The sequence below is a fragment of the Podarcis cretensis genome (assembly GCF_951804945.1).
Source record: "Podarcis cretensis genome assembly, chromosome: 6".
NCBI classification, from domain to species: Eukaryota; Metazoa; Chordata; class Lepidosauria; order Squamata; family Lacertidae; genus Podarcis; species Podarcis cretensis.
Window position 1 is genome coordinate 37,425,139 of NC_137175.1, and position 16,792 is coordinate 37,441,930.

At 41.6% G+C, this 16,792-nt stretch overlaps 1 protein-coding gene across 1 annotated transcript in view; it reads left to right on the forward strand.

Annotated features, from left to right (window-relative positions):
• Nucleotides 1-6,043, forward strand: part of ST7L (suppression of tumorigenicity 7 like) — a 42,927-nt gene extending 36,884 nt beyond the window's left edge. The window contains 1 exon segment of the mRNA XM_079981891.1: nucleotides 5,634-6,043. Coding sequence (XP_079838017.1) covers nucleotides 5,634-5,729 — 96 coding nt within the window. The 3' untranslated portion in view covers nucleotides 5,730-6,043.
• The last annotated feature ends 10,749 nt before the right edge of the window (nucleotides 6,044-16,792 follow it).

A 16,792-nucleotide genomic window follows, 5' to 3' on the forward strand; every position in this document is an offset into this window, starting at 1 on the left:
GCGGCAGCTGCGGCTAGGGGGGGAAATAATTTTTTTTTATTCATTTCCCCCCCCCAAAAAAAAAAACCCGAGATGCGTCCTATGGGCTGGTGCGCCCTATAGGACGAAAAATACGGTACATTTAGTCCTCTTGTTACATCTGTCTATAATGCATTTGTCCTTACGTTTCAATGTTTAACTCAATGTTTTTTTTCTTTCAATGCAAATTTTGAAAGATTTTAAACTTAATGAAAGTAAAGATACTAATAGTGCAATCCTGTTCATGTCCTTTCAATTCCATTAATTTCCGTGAGACTTGCTTCCAGGTATAGGATTGCTGCCATGTATAATCTGAGGCTGTGATTTTAATTGCCACTTCACCGTGACCCAATAAAGTTAACAAGCCTCCACCAAATACCTGCTTTGAGTATTATTGTAATAGAAGACAAGATATAAATATTAAATCTAACAGAAAGTGGTCATTTGAACTGCCCGTGAACAATGCTGTAAGAGCCTGGCTTAATTCCAGTTCTTTTCTCCCCTTAATTTTGGGACCATAATTATTTAAAGTATACAGAATTCTCCTGTCATGAACATGACCCTGGAGCCCATCACCATTCCTTCTTTCAGTGTTCAGACTTGCAGAATATTATGTATATAGCCAAAACAGTAGACACACACAAAACAACAACAGCACACAGGAAATATTGGGGGAACCCTGAAGTTTTTACAGGGGGGGGGAGCAAGTGGGTGGGAATTAAACAGCCCCTCAAAAAAGGATGAATGATTGGAACAGTAAACAAACACTCTGCACTACAACACCTTTTTGTTGGTCCTACTTGTTTCTTTTATATGCCTGTTGTCTTTGTCCATGGAGTTTTCTTGGCAGGGATACTGGAGTGGTTTGCCGGTTCCTCCTCCAGGTGGATCACGTTTGGTCAAAACTCTCCACTATGACCTGTTCATCTTGGGTGCCCTGCTCGGCATAGTTCATAGCTTCTCTGAGTTCTTCAAGCCCCTTCGCCACGGCAAGGCAGTGATCCATGAAGGGGAGAAGATCAGTCTACATCCCAATCCCAAAGAAGGGCAGTGCCAAAGAATGCTCCAACTATTGCACAATTGCACTAATTTCTCACGCTAGCAAGGTTATGCTTAAAATTCTACAAGGAAGGCTCAAGCAGTATGTGGACCGAGAACTCCCAGAAGTGCAAGCTGGATTTAGAAGAGGCAGAGGAACCAGAGACCAAATTGCAAACATGCACTGGATTATGGAGAAAGCTAGAGAGTTCCAGAAAGACATTTACTTCTGCTTCATTGACTATGCAAAAGCCTTTGACTGTGTCGACCATGGCAAACTATGGCAAGTTCTTAAAGAAATGGGAGTGCCTGATCACCTCATCTGTCTCCTGAGAAATCTCTATGTGGGACAAGAAGCTACAGTTAGAACTGGATATGGAACAACTGACTGGTTCAAAATTGGGAAAGGAGTACGACAAGGCTGCATTTTGTCTCCCTGCTTATTTAACTTATATGCAGAATTCATCATGCGAAAGGCTGGGCTGGATGAATCCCTAGCCGGAATTAAGATTGCCGGAAGAAATATCAACAACCTCAGATATGCAGATGACACAACCTTGATGGCAGAAAGTGAGGAGGAATTAAAGAACCTTTTATTGAGGGTGAAAGAGGAGAGTGCAAAATATGGTCTGAAGCTCAACATCAAAAAAACGAAGATCATGGCTACTGGTCCCATCACCTCCTGGCAAATAGAAGGGGAAGAAATGGAGGCAGTGAGAGATTTTACTTTCTTGGGCTCCATGATCACTGCAGATGGTGACAGCAGCCACGAAATTAAAAGACGCCTGCTTCTTGGGAGAAGGGCAATGACAGGCCTAGACAGCATCTTGAGAAGTAGAGACATCACCTTGCCAACAAAGGTCCGTATAGTTAAAGCTATGGTTTTCCCAGTAGTGATGTATGGAAGTGAGAGCTGGACCATAAAGAAGGCTGATCGCCGAAGAATTGATGCTTTTGAATTATGGTGCTGGAGGAGACTCTTGAGAGTCCCATGGACTGCAAGAAGATCAAACCTCTCCATTCTGAAGGAAATCAGCCCTGAGTGCTCACTGGAAGGACAGATTGTGAAGCTGAGGCTCCAGTACTTTGGCCACCTCATGAGAAGAGAAGACTCCCTGGAGAAGACCCTGATGTTAGGAAAGATGGGGGGCACAAGGAGAAGGGGGCGACAGAGGACGAGATGGTTGGATAGTGTTTTCGAGGTTACCAGCATGAGTCTGACCAAGCTGCGGGGGGCAGTGGAGGACAGGAGTGCCTGGCGTTCTCTGGTCCATGGGGTCACGAAGAGTCGGACACGACTAAACGACTAAACAACAACAACAACTTGTTTCTTGCTAATAGTCATGTTTCTGTGTCTTCTTGACTCAGCTGATACCAAGTTATAATACAACATTCCTTCTGAAGATTGAGAGAGTTCCTTTTTTCTGCTGACAGCTGTAAGCTTTATTCGCAAATGACTGAGTCACTCATTCCTTAACGCATTTTCACTACTGTAGCCAGTTTGTTCCTACTAAATTAATTATTGGACTATTTGGTTATTTATTTAAATTTATATCCTTCTCTTTCCTGAGGTAGCAATTAAAACATGCACATGTGCAGTCTTTCCTAAATTATAATTACCCTACGTTTCCTTAAGCTTAGAATGTTTTACATTCAGGTTCTGAATTTGATGGACCTCCAGGTGAAGCGAGACCTTCAATTATGAGGACAGCCACAGAACACCTCTCTGTGTCCTGGCGGTGTAAACTTGGCATGTGGATTTATACAGCCATGAAGGCCATGGTCAATTGAAATTAATGCTTATGACAGCACAAGGAAAGGAAGTTGGTCTCAGGGATGTAGGGCTCAAGCTAAGCACTTTATAGGTTAAAAAACAGCACTTAGGCTCTCATTTGAATGACTCTTTTATTTAGATTACATTATTTGCCTTGTTTACTAAATAGATTGCATTCAGATTTCAAGAAAGTGAGTGTGGCTAATTCATTTTCTACATTTACGAGATAAAAAACAGAGCTTCATGCTCTAGTAAGTTAGAGATTTTTTTTTAAAAAAAAATCTTATTATTAACATGTCCTGCAACAAATTGGTAAGTCCTAGGCCTAAACACTGCCCCCCACCAAAGCTCTTGCTCTTTTAAGCTATGAAAGTAGATCAGTAATAACACCTGGGGTAGAAGCGCATAAGATTTGTTCCCTACTTTCAGGTTTAAAATTTGGACTACATGAGGTTATCTTTGAGCAGTTTTTATGCTTTTAAAAGACAGCCTTCCTTCATATCCCCCAACTCTTCCATGTATTCCACAGAGGAGATATTGGATGTTCTCAGCTGTCTAATCTGTTCTGTCAGCTATGTACTTCTGTAAAAGAACAAAACTTAATATCTTTTATTTAACAGAATAACATTGACTTATGCATTTTCACTGGATAATATTTCACTTGTTTCCTCTACAATCAAATCGCCAGACAAGCCTCTTGCCAAGCTACAACAAAAATTGTTGAGAGGCCAAAAACCACAGCCAGTCTTTTAATAGCTGCATCGTATACACAAAGGAATATGCCAACAGTGAAAGCTCAAAATTGGCTCATAGCTGCTAAATTGAAGTGAATGGAAGCTTTCCATTGGGTCCAGTGGGGCACAGCGATCTTGATTGGCTTTTGTTAGCAGCTGGAATGGGTTACAGGGCCTGCTTTCCAGAAGCTTTGAATGTCCCAGTGAGAAACAGGATTACTATTATTTGAACTTGTTTATGTGGTTGCTTAACCTGAAGAGATAGAAGCCAGTTGAATGGCAATCTTAGATTTCTTTGCAAAAACAAGAAGTCATTAGCAATATGCAAGGAAAAGAGCCTGTGTAGAATTGGGTGCTCTGTTCTCATCTCTGTTCCCTTTTTCACTGCCAACATAAGCAGGAAACAAGAGGAATGTACCCTCTGTGTCTCCATCCCTCCAATGTTCATATGATGGAGTCTTGCTGATGGCACTTCCTTAGATCTGAAGTAACAATGCAAAGATCCTTCGGTCTGAAACAATACAAAGCAATCACCTTAGGTGGCAGCTCTAATTCACATATCACAAAATACCAGTGTAACAAATTGTCATCCTATCATCAGCTACTCCATGTATTCTTGCATATTTATTTTGAAGCACTGGGTTCATTTGGAGATTATACTGGTAGGGCAGCTAGACCTCTGAATTCCAACAAATGAATTCACATAATTGCATGACAACTGCTTTTGTAACAGGAATAAATCCCTTTACTGTTTTGTTGAAGGCTCATTAAGTTACACAAGAATTAAATTAATACACAGCTGCTGAGCATCTCAAATTTATAAACACTAGAAGCTTCTGCTTATCTGTGAGAAAATGTATATGGCTTGGAGATGTGTAATGAATAATAGCCTACATTTGAACTATGTGAAATAGTCTCCCACAAGCTGGATGTGCAGGGATGAAAGGTACTGTTTTCTTGCCTTACTAACCTACATCTTAATCTGTAATATTAATTTGAGAGACGACACTTGTAATTTACAGGTTAGCTTCTGTGTGTAATTCCTGGATATGAAGAATGAGCCTTTGATTAAAAGTATCATTAATATAGTAGTGGAGCTGTGAAGTTACTTGGAATGAGAGCTAACTTTAGAGTTAGCTGAGTCAAACTGTTCTATGTCAAGGCAATTGAAGATAGCATGGCTGTCTCCCTCAACATTAATCCATTTGCATAGCTAAAATACTATTTCAAATGACAACTTTCTAGACTGTATTTTCTGATGTGAAGAATGGCAAAAGGTCCCAGTGGATTATAGAAGGCAATTAGGAGAAAGGATGGTCCATTGTGTAAAATAGTATCTGTGCTGAATATGAGAAGGTTGAACGGGGTCACCAGGGCCTACAGTTTTTTTCTCGTAAAGTCGAAGCAAAGATTAAGGCACTATTAAGTGAATATAGCTAATGGCTTGAAAACTTTGTTTCTGCACTAGCTCTGCCTCACTTCCATATTTAAGTTAGTTATTTTTGCTGTCATTGAAGCCTTATTCCATGATTTGCCTATCTCTAATAAGGGTAGTCCTGAAGTACAGAATGCCTAAGACTGACTGAACTGTTTAAAGACAAAACTGTAAAAAGGCTAGCATTCTTAACAAGCCAGTGTTTCATAGAAATGTATTTCTTTGTGTACCTTTCCCCCATCAGCTCCTCAGCTGAATTTTTCTTCTAGGCATATTTTGGTGAATCCAGCCATTTCTCTTCACAATCTTTTATTTTTAAAGCATCTGCATCTTTCTGGAGAATTCAGATTCCCCCCCCCCCCCCCATTGTCACTATGTATACCTTTTTTTGCATATTTAAAGTTCAGTTTCTCTTCTTTTGGAAAAAAAATAGAAATGTATTTAGAAAGTTTAACAATAAAAAGAACTATATTGTGCATCTGTTTCTTCCCCTGCCAAGCCTAATCTGTTTTGATTCCTAAATTATTCCACTTATATTCAATGAAAGCCAGTCAAATATGTCAGCAGAATACATCTTGAATGAGTGTGTTAACTTTAGCATTAAGCTTAATTGTAGCTTTTTCTTTTCTTTCAGTTCTTTGGAACTCTTTTGTCACCCTTGAGCTTCATGATGGAGAAGATTGAGCGCCTCATGCCTACTGGTCTTTGGCATCAGCTGACCCAAATCTGAGTGAACTCAGTCCTTGGGTCAGTGTTCTCAGGAACTCCACCACCAACACCCTCTCTAGCACAAAAGCATCTGCAGCTACGGGTGTCAAGGAAGACAAACTCCGTGACTTAGTTTTGTTTTGCATCCTGTTACTGGTGCTTAAAATTGCTGTATCCCTTTTTAAGCCTTAGAATCTATAACGATTTAAGAACACCATGTTTGGTGGGACGGGGAGGGCAAGAGTGTTGTGCTCACTTTAGCTGTACAATTTGAGATTACTGCTTTCTTTCCAGAAATTCCAGAAAGCAATAAATCTGATAGACTGTGTGTTGAAATTGCCTTCTGCGCGTAAATGTTTTTTTAACAAAAAATAAAACCTGCAGGAGTGGTGTTGGAATCACTTGGCATTTGCTGAGGCCCACACCCAAGTAGCCCACGGACAACAGCCAGAGAATCCTAGTCCTGCTGCTCCTTCATCTTGCTGTCGCTGCTTGTTCACCTGTCCTCTCCCGAGCAAATGATAAATTACAGGAGCAGCCATTCACATTGTCATTCTCCTATTATATTGCCCTAACTGTGCAGGTTAGGCCCAAAGCAAGAAAGCAGGTGAATGGATAGCAGCACAGAGGAGGTGGAACCACTGAGGATTTCTGCTCATGCAACAAAATCTTCCTGCTTTCCTCATCCTGTGTGCCCCCTAAATCTATTCTGAGGCTTCCCCCAAACCTCTGGAGCAGATTGAAGGAGGGCACAAGGTATGCACAGGGAAAGTGGGAGTTCAGTACCACAAGCAGAAATCCCTGTGCTGGTGGGACAAATTACTGGGTTCCACCCCCCTGTTCTAAAACACCCTGAGTATATGACCTCTCAGATTGGTCACCACATTCTTGTGATTCTGATTTTTAACGAGTTTACAGCTACCTTGCAGAGTACATGGATTCATGACCCATGATGCTACCTCACCCTTCAAGATGGGGCAGGGTAGAAATTCATGATCATCACATTGCTGTGGTCACTTACATGTTCTTCAAGCCAAATTATATTCTATTACTAACATGTCCACCCCAGCAACTGGTCCAGGTCCTCCCTCTTCTAAGGGATTAAATTAGCTGAATTGTTTTTTTTCACATTTACCATTCAGTGAGTCATAAATCAGAGCTTAACAAGTGGGCTTTGTCACTTGTGCTTTCAACTGTTTCTGGGATTGCTTAACTTTGTAGTGCTTGATGGAGACTGATACCTTGGGAGGAATTTATTCTAATTGCAGCAGACAAAATTGATGCTTGCCTTGACCTATGATCATACAGAAGCATTAACACAGCTCAGATCTGATATCCCAACCCCCTGTTCTGACTTTGTTCCAAATGGCAGCTTTGTGGGGGTAAACTGTGAAACCTAAACTTTTAAATGATGGCACTGTGACTTTGGATGGTACATGCGTTTCTCAGTTTGCAATTAGAGGCATTGTCAAAGCACACTCCCATCTATTCTAATGAGGGAACAATGCTTCAGCAAAAGATGCATAGCCCCCACAATGGAAAGAAACATGTATATCTGTCTTCAGTGAGTCCTTGCACAGAGGTTGGCTGTTGATCTTGAAGCATGAGATAGTACCACTTCCCAGATGATTTATAGATCATGGGTCCCCTGCCTGTTGAGACATTCATTTTAAATGTTGCCAACACTTATGGTCTCACCCCATTCCATATATTAATTTTGAAAGGCCGGGAACAGCTCAGAATCCGGAAGCCCGTTCTCAGTTACATTTTATGCTTTCCCCCCATTTTAGAGATACATATATTTTCAATAGAAGGCACATGGCAACCTTATCACCTACCACCCCATCTATACTGATACTTGCGTTCATATATGACAACACAGGAAAGCAAGAGATACAAATTGCTGGAACTATTCAGCTACCAGGAGGTAACTCTCTATGTTTTCTTCCAAGTGAACGTAAGCCACAGGGGCTGTTTCTCACGCTGGTATCACTGTGATGATTAATAGACATGTTGTGCTCATGCAGTTTCACTTCACAATCAACGGGGGCCCATAAGGTAGGCGATATAATGCTTTTTAAAGTTGAACCTTTTCCAGCATATGTGTGGGGTTATAAATGAAGCACAGCCTCCCATGTATCACTCCCTAGAGCTGGTTTTTCTCACTGTCTTTTCTTTGACATGAGTGTACTAGAGTAGGATGAGCTTGTGGTGAATGTAGTCCTGGCAGCAATTCTTAGCCTATGTGGCTCCCATAAGACACTGTGTGTGTGTGTGTGTGTGTGTGTGTGTGTGTGTGTGTTACTCTTCTGCTATCTGGTAAAACGTGTTGCCATGTTTATCCACATTGTTCTATGCCATACTCAGTTGTGCACACTGAAATGTGGAGCAACTGGCCCAGCTGAGAATGGTGCTAAAAAGCCAGAGATCATTTTAACCAATGTGTAAGCCTTCTTTATGAATGTTCCAAAACTGCATTCCAGTGTGTGCATTCCAGTTCCAATGCAATTCTATGTGCCCTCAGGTAGCTTTTAGCTCTCAACTGCTTGATCTTACATATATTTACTTGGAATTAAGCCCCAATAAGTTTGATGTGATTTGCCCCCAGTTAAGTGTGCACAGAATTGTAGCTTTTCTTCTTTCTGGAGTCTTAGTTCCTTCTACCATTTCATGTTGCTTTGGCAATGCCTTTCAACTGCAACTTAGAAATGTATGCATAGCATTCACATTGTGCTCCTCACTGAGAGTAGAATTGGCTTTTTTTAAAAAAGTATTTGCTTAATTTTGCAGTTCTTGCTTTTTGATATGTAAGTTTCTCCTAACCTTTACCAGTAAATTCTAGCATTTGGCAAGGTGCTTTGCCATGATGTGTTTCAAGTGGCACATGCTACCTACATAAACACATATGCTTAAGATATACTTCCTGGTGATGTGTGTTACTGTACAAGTGTTTACCTTGATTCTTGTTATTCTTCTGATAAAGATGCTGAAGCTCTGAGTTGGCAATATATGTAAGGAAAAAGAGTTCCGCTGTTTTGCGGGACAGCTTCTGAAAGTGCCTCTCCGCTTCACTTTGATAATCAGACTTAGCACACCATAAAGGCAAAGGCATACTTTGGGTTGACACTGGAAGTAGCTAAGAAATATAAGGGGGTAAAGCAGCCTGTAAGTATGCAGGGTTCAGAAGTTTAGGACTTGTAAGTTTAAAACAGCACCCTGTATAATGCCTGGAAGATAATAGGGAACCATGGTTAATGCCACAACACTGATGCCATTAGCTCTCAGCATCCCTATTTGAATGCCTGCCAGGTGGTTTTATCAGCACACTCAGGGTCAAAGATACAAAAGGTTGCTAAAGGATCTAATGGTCCATGCAGCACCAACTCCCACACCGTGAACAGCAATCAGAAAATGGGGATCAGGTTGTTCTCTGCTGGTTACTCTTAACTTATAGTATTCTTCCCTTACCCCACTCAGTATAGTGGCCAATTCAGATAATACCAAGAATCTTCTTTCTTTTAAAATAAATTGATAACCAAATAATCCAAGCCAACTGGGCTGTTTTTTTGCAGTGTTCTCAGGCAGCCAGTCATCTCTGGATGAAGTTCCTCCATGAAAGAGCTTCATGATGCAGTTTTGCTTGAAACTAAATTCTGTTTTATTGGATCTAATTTAAAGTTGGACAGTTTTATTTATTCTTCTCCTGCATTTAGGAATTATTGCAAAGGTGCCAAGACTTGCGGATTCGTGACTCCAAGCAAGGCTGGGTTCAGAGGTCACAGTCAAGACCATTAATAACAAGGTGCAAACGGCTGGTTTATATGTAATGTGAAGCTTTTTACTTATTTCATTTATGCACTTCGGGGGCTCTGTTTGCTTACGGAGCACTTGGTGTCTGGTACTTATTTAGGAGATTGGGTTCATACAGGCCTTTGAAGGAATGCAGCAAATTGTTCTCTAGTGTTGTAATTCTGCGGTGGTAGCTGAACTTATTTGTCTCTGCTTATTACATATGTGCTGAGCCTGAAGGTTATTCTTCACTTAAGAAGCAATTGTTGAATCCACAGAATTGCAAGCTGGAAGGGGTGTTTTACATGTCCGCCTTTCATATGGAGGACAGCAGGTCTTTAGCTGGGAAGCCTGAAGAACTCAAATTAGTAGAGTGCCCTCCAGTGATGAGATATTTACATGGTTCTCATGACTATCAATAAACATTACTCATCATTTCTAGGATGGGATAGAATCAAGGAGTTGTAGACTGATTTGCTGATAGAAAAAGAATTGTAACCACTGTGTTCACAGAGCTTCATTGTATGCTGTACATACAGTGGAGTACAGGGGTGAACATCAGGTTTGCATGTTCCCACTGCAGGTAAGCTGTAAGTTTCCTGAAGCATCATCTATCAGGTAGAACAGTGGTACCTCTGCTTACGAACACTTCTGGTTACGAATGCTTCAGGTTACGAGCTCCGCTAACCCAGAAGTAGCTGCTCCTGGTTGCGAACTTTGCTCCAGGATGCGAACAGAAATTGCGCGATGGAGGCGCATGTGCAGCGGGAGGCCCCATTAGCGAAAGCGTGCCTCAGAATAAGAACGGTTTCAGCTTAAGAACAGACCTCTGGAACGAATTAAGTTTGTAACCAGAGGTACCACTGTACACATAATATGACAACAGTATTCCAGCGGGTCCTGCATTGTAGGTTCTACATGGAGTGAGAGTCTTGGGCATGTGCTCAGTGGGCCTTGCATCAATGTTGGTAGGCGATCAGTTTAGAAATCTCACATCCTCCACTGCACCAGAGGGCATCAGGCTAACTTGGAAGAACAGAGCCATATGGCAAATACAGCTCTGTCCTCCAAACACCTTGCTTTCACTTCCTGCTCCCCACTCCTGTCACCTGAAGCCGCTGCTTCAGTCTGCATAATAGTGGGACTAGGCCTGCTGCTTTACTCATTTTCTCAAAGTAGCACCAAAACTCAGCTTGCCTCAAGAAAGCACCTTGGAAGAATTCAGCTGCTGGCAATTTCTCAACACAGGCAGCAGTGGCCCTGGTGTAAATTGTCCATTGCATCAAACCTGAATTAAAGGGATGAAATAGTTTTCTCATACTCTGCTCTCTTTTTCAAAAATTTCCACCACCTTGCCCAGCACTACTTCAAGAAAGAAGCAAGCTAACATTAATTTACCTCACAAAGACCCACTGATGGGAGTTGTCGTTCAAAACTTCTGGAGGACACTCTCCCACTTACATTCTTCTGTGGGACTTGCCAGTCACACTAGGAATTGTACTGTGCTGCCCTTTGAAAAATAGTCGATACCAATACTGTATTCTCTTGCATTTCTTTGTGAGAATGCAAAAGGTTTCTCACACAGAGGCCTCATGGATATTTCTGTGTGTAATAGTATCCTCATGCATTTGCCAGCACCAGCCAATGTGTCCAAATTGAAATTCCTGAATCTGTAGACTCTGCTTATGCAATCTGTTTTCTCTCATAGGCTATTTATAAATGAATACAAGTTAACTGCATTTAAAAAAATCACGCTATCTTACCTGAAGCTATTGCTGATTAACAAATTAAGTACTGGTTTACTGTCTACAGGTTTGATGTCTGCATTGACTGTTCCCCCCACCCCCTTTCAGTCTTGCTGCAGCCAACTGGGGGACTGTCACATTTCCCTGCCTTGAATCATCAGCCAAGATTTTAAGACAACAATTCCATCCCCCTCTTTCCACAGCAGTCACCGCCCCTGGCTGCTGCTGGCTGGGTCAGTCTGGCCTGTCTCCTGTGCAGTAATAATGCACTTGAAGGCTGTGTCTAAAAAATCCTCTCCCACACAGGTCGTGGCAGGTTAGACAAATATTAGTTCAAATGTCCCATAAATTGTCCCCAAGGGGCTGGACCAGCAGCCATCCCTTTTCATTGCACAGATCTAACCCCCCTCAAGGGGAAAATTAGCAACTATTAGCATGTGCGAAGCAGAATTCCTGCTGTGGGTGGAAAGCTGTTAAGAAATGCTTAAGAGAGAGGGCTGTTAATATGTACACCGCATTGATGTGGTGATTTAGTAGTAGCAACTCTCGCAAAGGCAGAGACTTATTTCAGTGACTTTTTAAAATTATTATTTGAACAAGGACCCAAGGGCTTATGTGCACATTCCAGTAGCAATGGACACATGTTAAGAAAATTCCAGTAGGATTGTTTTATTTTTACTCAGAGGTTTCCTCTACACACACACACTCACCGTCTCCCTCTAATCAGAGGGTGAATGCCAACAGGATTGTAGCTAAAACAGGCACACTGAAAAAGAAAAGGGAGATAGCAAAGTGACTGGTAAAGCCCTAGGGTTTGCAGGAAAAAAAAAAAAAACGGGGGTGGGCAAAGATGGCACCCTCCAAAAAAAAGTCTAGCCCAATAATGACAGAGCTTATAAGTGGCCATGGAATGCTGACTGGAGTGCGGAGACAAAAACTGGGGAAGAATAGGCAAATGGAATGGAGATTCCTAGAAGGCATGGCTGGCCAGAGCCATGGGCAAGAGCCCTCCGTGCTGCAACTTTTTTTTGTAATTTCTACTTCTGACTATTCCTCAAACACTGTATGTTGACAGCTCACTAATTCCCCTGTTGAGTGGTTGTAAACAGTTAAATGGACTGCATGATGCCAAAGGCACTAAATAACTTCCTGTTTTAAAACTAAAAAAGGATGGCAGTTTGTCATTGCTACAGTAAATTACTACGAGAAATAAAAATTAGCAGCATCAAATGTTCTTAACGTGGATTTTATTCCCCTCCTCCTTTTGTAATTTTAATCTTGAATATATCCAGGTGTGAGCCTTTAAACTTTGCTGAGAATTTCTCATCCCTCTCTTCCATTTGATCCTGTACTTCCGCCAACAGTCTAGCACAGAGAATTTTTGTAGGTTAAACTTTTTTGCTGGCACAGATTAAACAGGCAGGTAATTCCTTCAACCGTTCCTCATAAGGCTTGGATTCCAGACTGTTGATCATTTCAGTCATGCTCCTCTGCACACGCTCCAGCTTGCCAATATACTTCTTAAATGGTGGTGTCCAGAACTGGACACAGCAAAAGTACAACAGGAATGAAGGACACACCAATGGTTTTGCAAGGAGCATAATCTAATATCCTTGTCCATCAAGGAAGATATCCAGCAACATAAATTGCTAATGCAGATATAGACTAATGAAATAACCCCCATCTTCATCATACTGTTCATCTGAGACTTAATGAGCTGGTCTGATGAATCATTGGATACATATTTACATGTTTGTCTACCACTGGACTCAACAGTTGTTTATGAGACTAGCTGCCCATGACAGCAGTGGGATTGGAGCCATAATTTATGTTTAGGCTTACTACTACTCTGCAGAAAATCAAATCAATAAGCTTTTCCTAGCATGCAGAGAAGCAACAGTGAGGAAAGCTTCTGCTTCTAATTCAGCGTCTAATTTCTGTCTGTTGGGCCCTGTGCTTTAAACAGCTGCACATGTTTATAAAAGAAGCTGGCAACTTTATCAAGAGGTGCCCATGCTGTGGCCCACGTTTGGCTTCACTCATCTTCTGCTCTGAAAGACTGTATCTGCATCTTCCTGACTTGTATCCCACACGTTCTGTTTCAGATGGAATTGGTGTAATTCACTGCAACTGTTCCATCCCAGTTCTCTGTGATCCATTCTTAAACCAATTAACTCTCCCACTAGCCTTCTATATCATACATGGCAGATTTAAAGATTATTAGAACATGATCTTCTGTGGAGATTCTTCTAGACACAATACACATCACTTAGGAAGGGTTTGTGAGTGGAACAGAATCCCTGACAAGGCTCATCCCCTTTTAAAAGCTCCACTAGATAGAAAACATCTGCTTTTTAAAAGAGAAATGTGCACGTTCAGTGGAAAATTGAGTACAGAAGATACATTATGTAAGAGAGCACGTAGGGAGTTCTGAATGTTATTAGATTTACCAATTAAGGGAGTCCTTTTAAAAGGGATGGCTAATTTGTCCCTGCTGCCTCCCCCTTCCAATAGTAGAAGCAAATTTATTGGACAAAGTTAGCATTTGAATATACAAACCTACCTTATGTGGGGAGACCATTAGCCTGTCTACTTTCAGTTTTCTGAGAGCCCAACTTGGCAGGATGTTGAAGATCTGTGATTGGATTTCCTATCTCATTATCAGTGCTATTTTTCTAGAAAAAGAAGTGCTGGAACTCACCATAAACACCTTCCTCTTTCTCTCAGAATGGCAATTGTTCCCACCAGAGAGGTGCTGGAAGTGAGTTCTGGCCGAAAGGAAGCACTGTTCATCATTATTATTTGTAAAAATCAGCTGGCTGGGGAGGGACAACTGATCAGGATTGTATATTAGGGCAATGGTGAGTTTAACTATTCCCCTGCTGTGTAATTTCCCTATAGAAACTACTCTTGCCACCCACCTGATTAAGGAAGTTGTATGGTACACATGAGCACAATTTGACACTGATTGGCCAACAAGGACATTCCTTGGCCTGCTCCCTGTGATTCTTTTCCTGGAATTTTTGGGAAATTGAGCAGAGTTTTCCATATGCAAATTGTGGGCCCTATCACAAAGTGATGGCCCTTCCCCTTCCTGAAGGTTGCTACTTCTAAATTGGATTAACACTTTCTGTTGCTTTGGGGAAGTGCTCAGCAGCCATAAAAAGTGGACTTTATCAAATGCCTGTGAAGCACTTGGCAACTGCATTCCACACATCATTTACAATTACAGTAGGAGCATGGTGTTGGATAATTGCATTTTCCTAGTTTTGTTTGGAAAATGCAATTTTCTTTCCCTTGCAACAGAAGCATGAAGTGTTTTGGAAGAGTTCAGGATTCCTTGCAACAAACAACTGCATATTTATTGTACCAAAAATCACTTATGCGTGAAGACTCTGACTACGATTCTGTTTTCATGGTTGCTCCATGATAACAAAATCTTCACCTTATCTCTTCACCTTACCCTCTGCTTTTTAAAAACCCTTTAACTGCTGCCATCACTGGAAGCATTAAGGGACAGCAACCTTATTTTCCCCACTTTCTCAGTCAACTTATTACCAGCATTGCATCTTTTACATGATGGGCTTTGAGGAACACATTGTCCCTGAATGAGTCCTCCTTCAGTGTTAATGCTCCTGAAATTACCAAAATACGCAGCTGCTGGAGAGAACTCTTGCCCTCCCTCACACCTTTGCAGAGACAGGCTGTATTGGATGAGGCCTTAGGCACTCTTAACTACCTCTGCTGCTTACTGAACACACACACACAGAGGCTCAGAAGAAGTAGTCCAGGACTGTTGATGAAGCAAGGCATCTTAAAACCCCACCCCACTTTCCCAAATTCTCTGTCACTCATCAAGTAGGTCTGGAAGCCTCCTCAGCACTGGTATTCGTGCCAGAGGGGAGCTCCTAAGCAGTTTTGCAAGGACGAATAAGTGTTCATCAACGGCTGTTGCCCCTCAGCACTTTTTTCTTTCTTTCTTTTTTAGCACTGAGGTCCTTTCCAGACCACTGAGCGAGCATTACCCTCCGGGAAGGGGGGGGGGGAGAGGAGGCTTGTTTTGTTGTGAAGGTTTAAGTCTTAAATTGATGGCAGGTGAGGCAATAATGAAGATAAATGAAGGGAGCTCTTCCCGGCAGATTAGATCTTGGTGCTGATGAACATGTCTGTTAGGGCAAGCTTGAAAGGCTCTGGGCTGAGTTCAACTTCTCGTCTCCCCTTTCACCTTCAGAAATTCTAGTAATGCCATTTGGAGAGGGGAGAAGCAAACCTGAGTACAAGCAACGTAATCTGTAGATGCTGGAGGGATTTGGACGGTCTGAACTGAAGGCACCTGCCTGCAGCTGGCCAAAATTTAAATACGAACTTGACCGGGTTTTTGGAGCTGCTGCAAAATCTTAATACCACAATAGTGGAATCCTTGGCATTCATATTACACTTTCCGGATGTTAGAGAAACTGCACATACACTATCCTGGTCTGTATAGCAAGCCTGTAAAGTTCATGTTATACCCATATCACAGATGAGCAGGTTGAGGCTAAAAGAGTAGCTTCAGTAGATACTGTGTGTTCATGGCATTTGATCCAGGGACTTTCTTGTTCACTGAAATATATTTCAGAACTGTAATTTTAAAAATGTATATATAATTTAGTAATTTCCACGGTCGTGGATGGCAGTAGGCTTGTCAGATGGCCTATATTTTAAGGTCAGTCCCTGTTCCCAGATCACTGATGGAAAACGTAAGCAGAATGGCAGTGTACTGAGTCTAAAGTCCACAAATACTTATCGGTTCTTTGCATCTTCCCTTTGGATATTGTGGTCTGCCTGTTGCCCTCCTTGGCAGTGAGACTTGACTAAGCAACAGCACAGCTGTCTATGGTTGAAAATAAAGTATTTAATATTTGGGTTTTGTTCAAAAGCAGCATATGAAAATGCAGTGTAGATCAACTGGGACCAACTAGTGTGAATTTACATTGAAATCTGTCAACTGTTCTAGAAATTGCACTATGACCACAGACATGGCTGACTTTGGCAACTCATTTTGCTAATGCAGCAGCAAACAGGATGGGGAAGGAAGATCCCAAGAAGACCATGAGCATACAAGTGTCACTGGTGATGGGATGGATGACCTGACAAAGTCCAAGTCTGGTGCAGAACCAGCCATCAGTGCAGAGCTTCTTTTGCAACAATGACTCCTTGCTGTGACCTGTGGCACTCTTGTGAAATCTTAGAGCATAAGAGGGAGCTGATGCAGACCAGCTCTTCCCACACATTTTCAGTAACGTTTAGTAGGGCACTTGCCACAATATGATTGTTCTTGTATTTTTGGCTCTGGTCTCAGTTAGAATCAGAAATTCTATATGACAAGATTTGAAACAATGACTTTTTGATGAACCAGAATTTGGATGCCCTGGATTTCTGAGCTGAGTTAAGATTTCTCTCCGGCATAACTTTATGAAAAAGGAGCAATTAAATTTCTAATGAATCTTAAGGATGGACTCCGGTATAAATTGGGTATTTCCCATCAAAATCTCTGTTGAACATAAGCCAA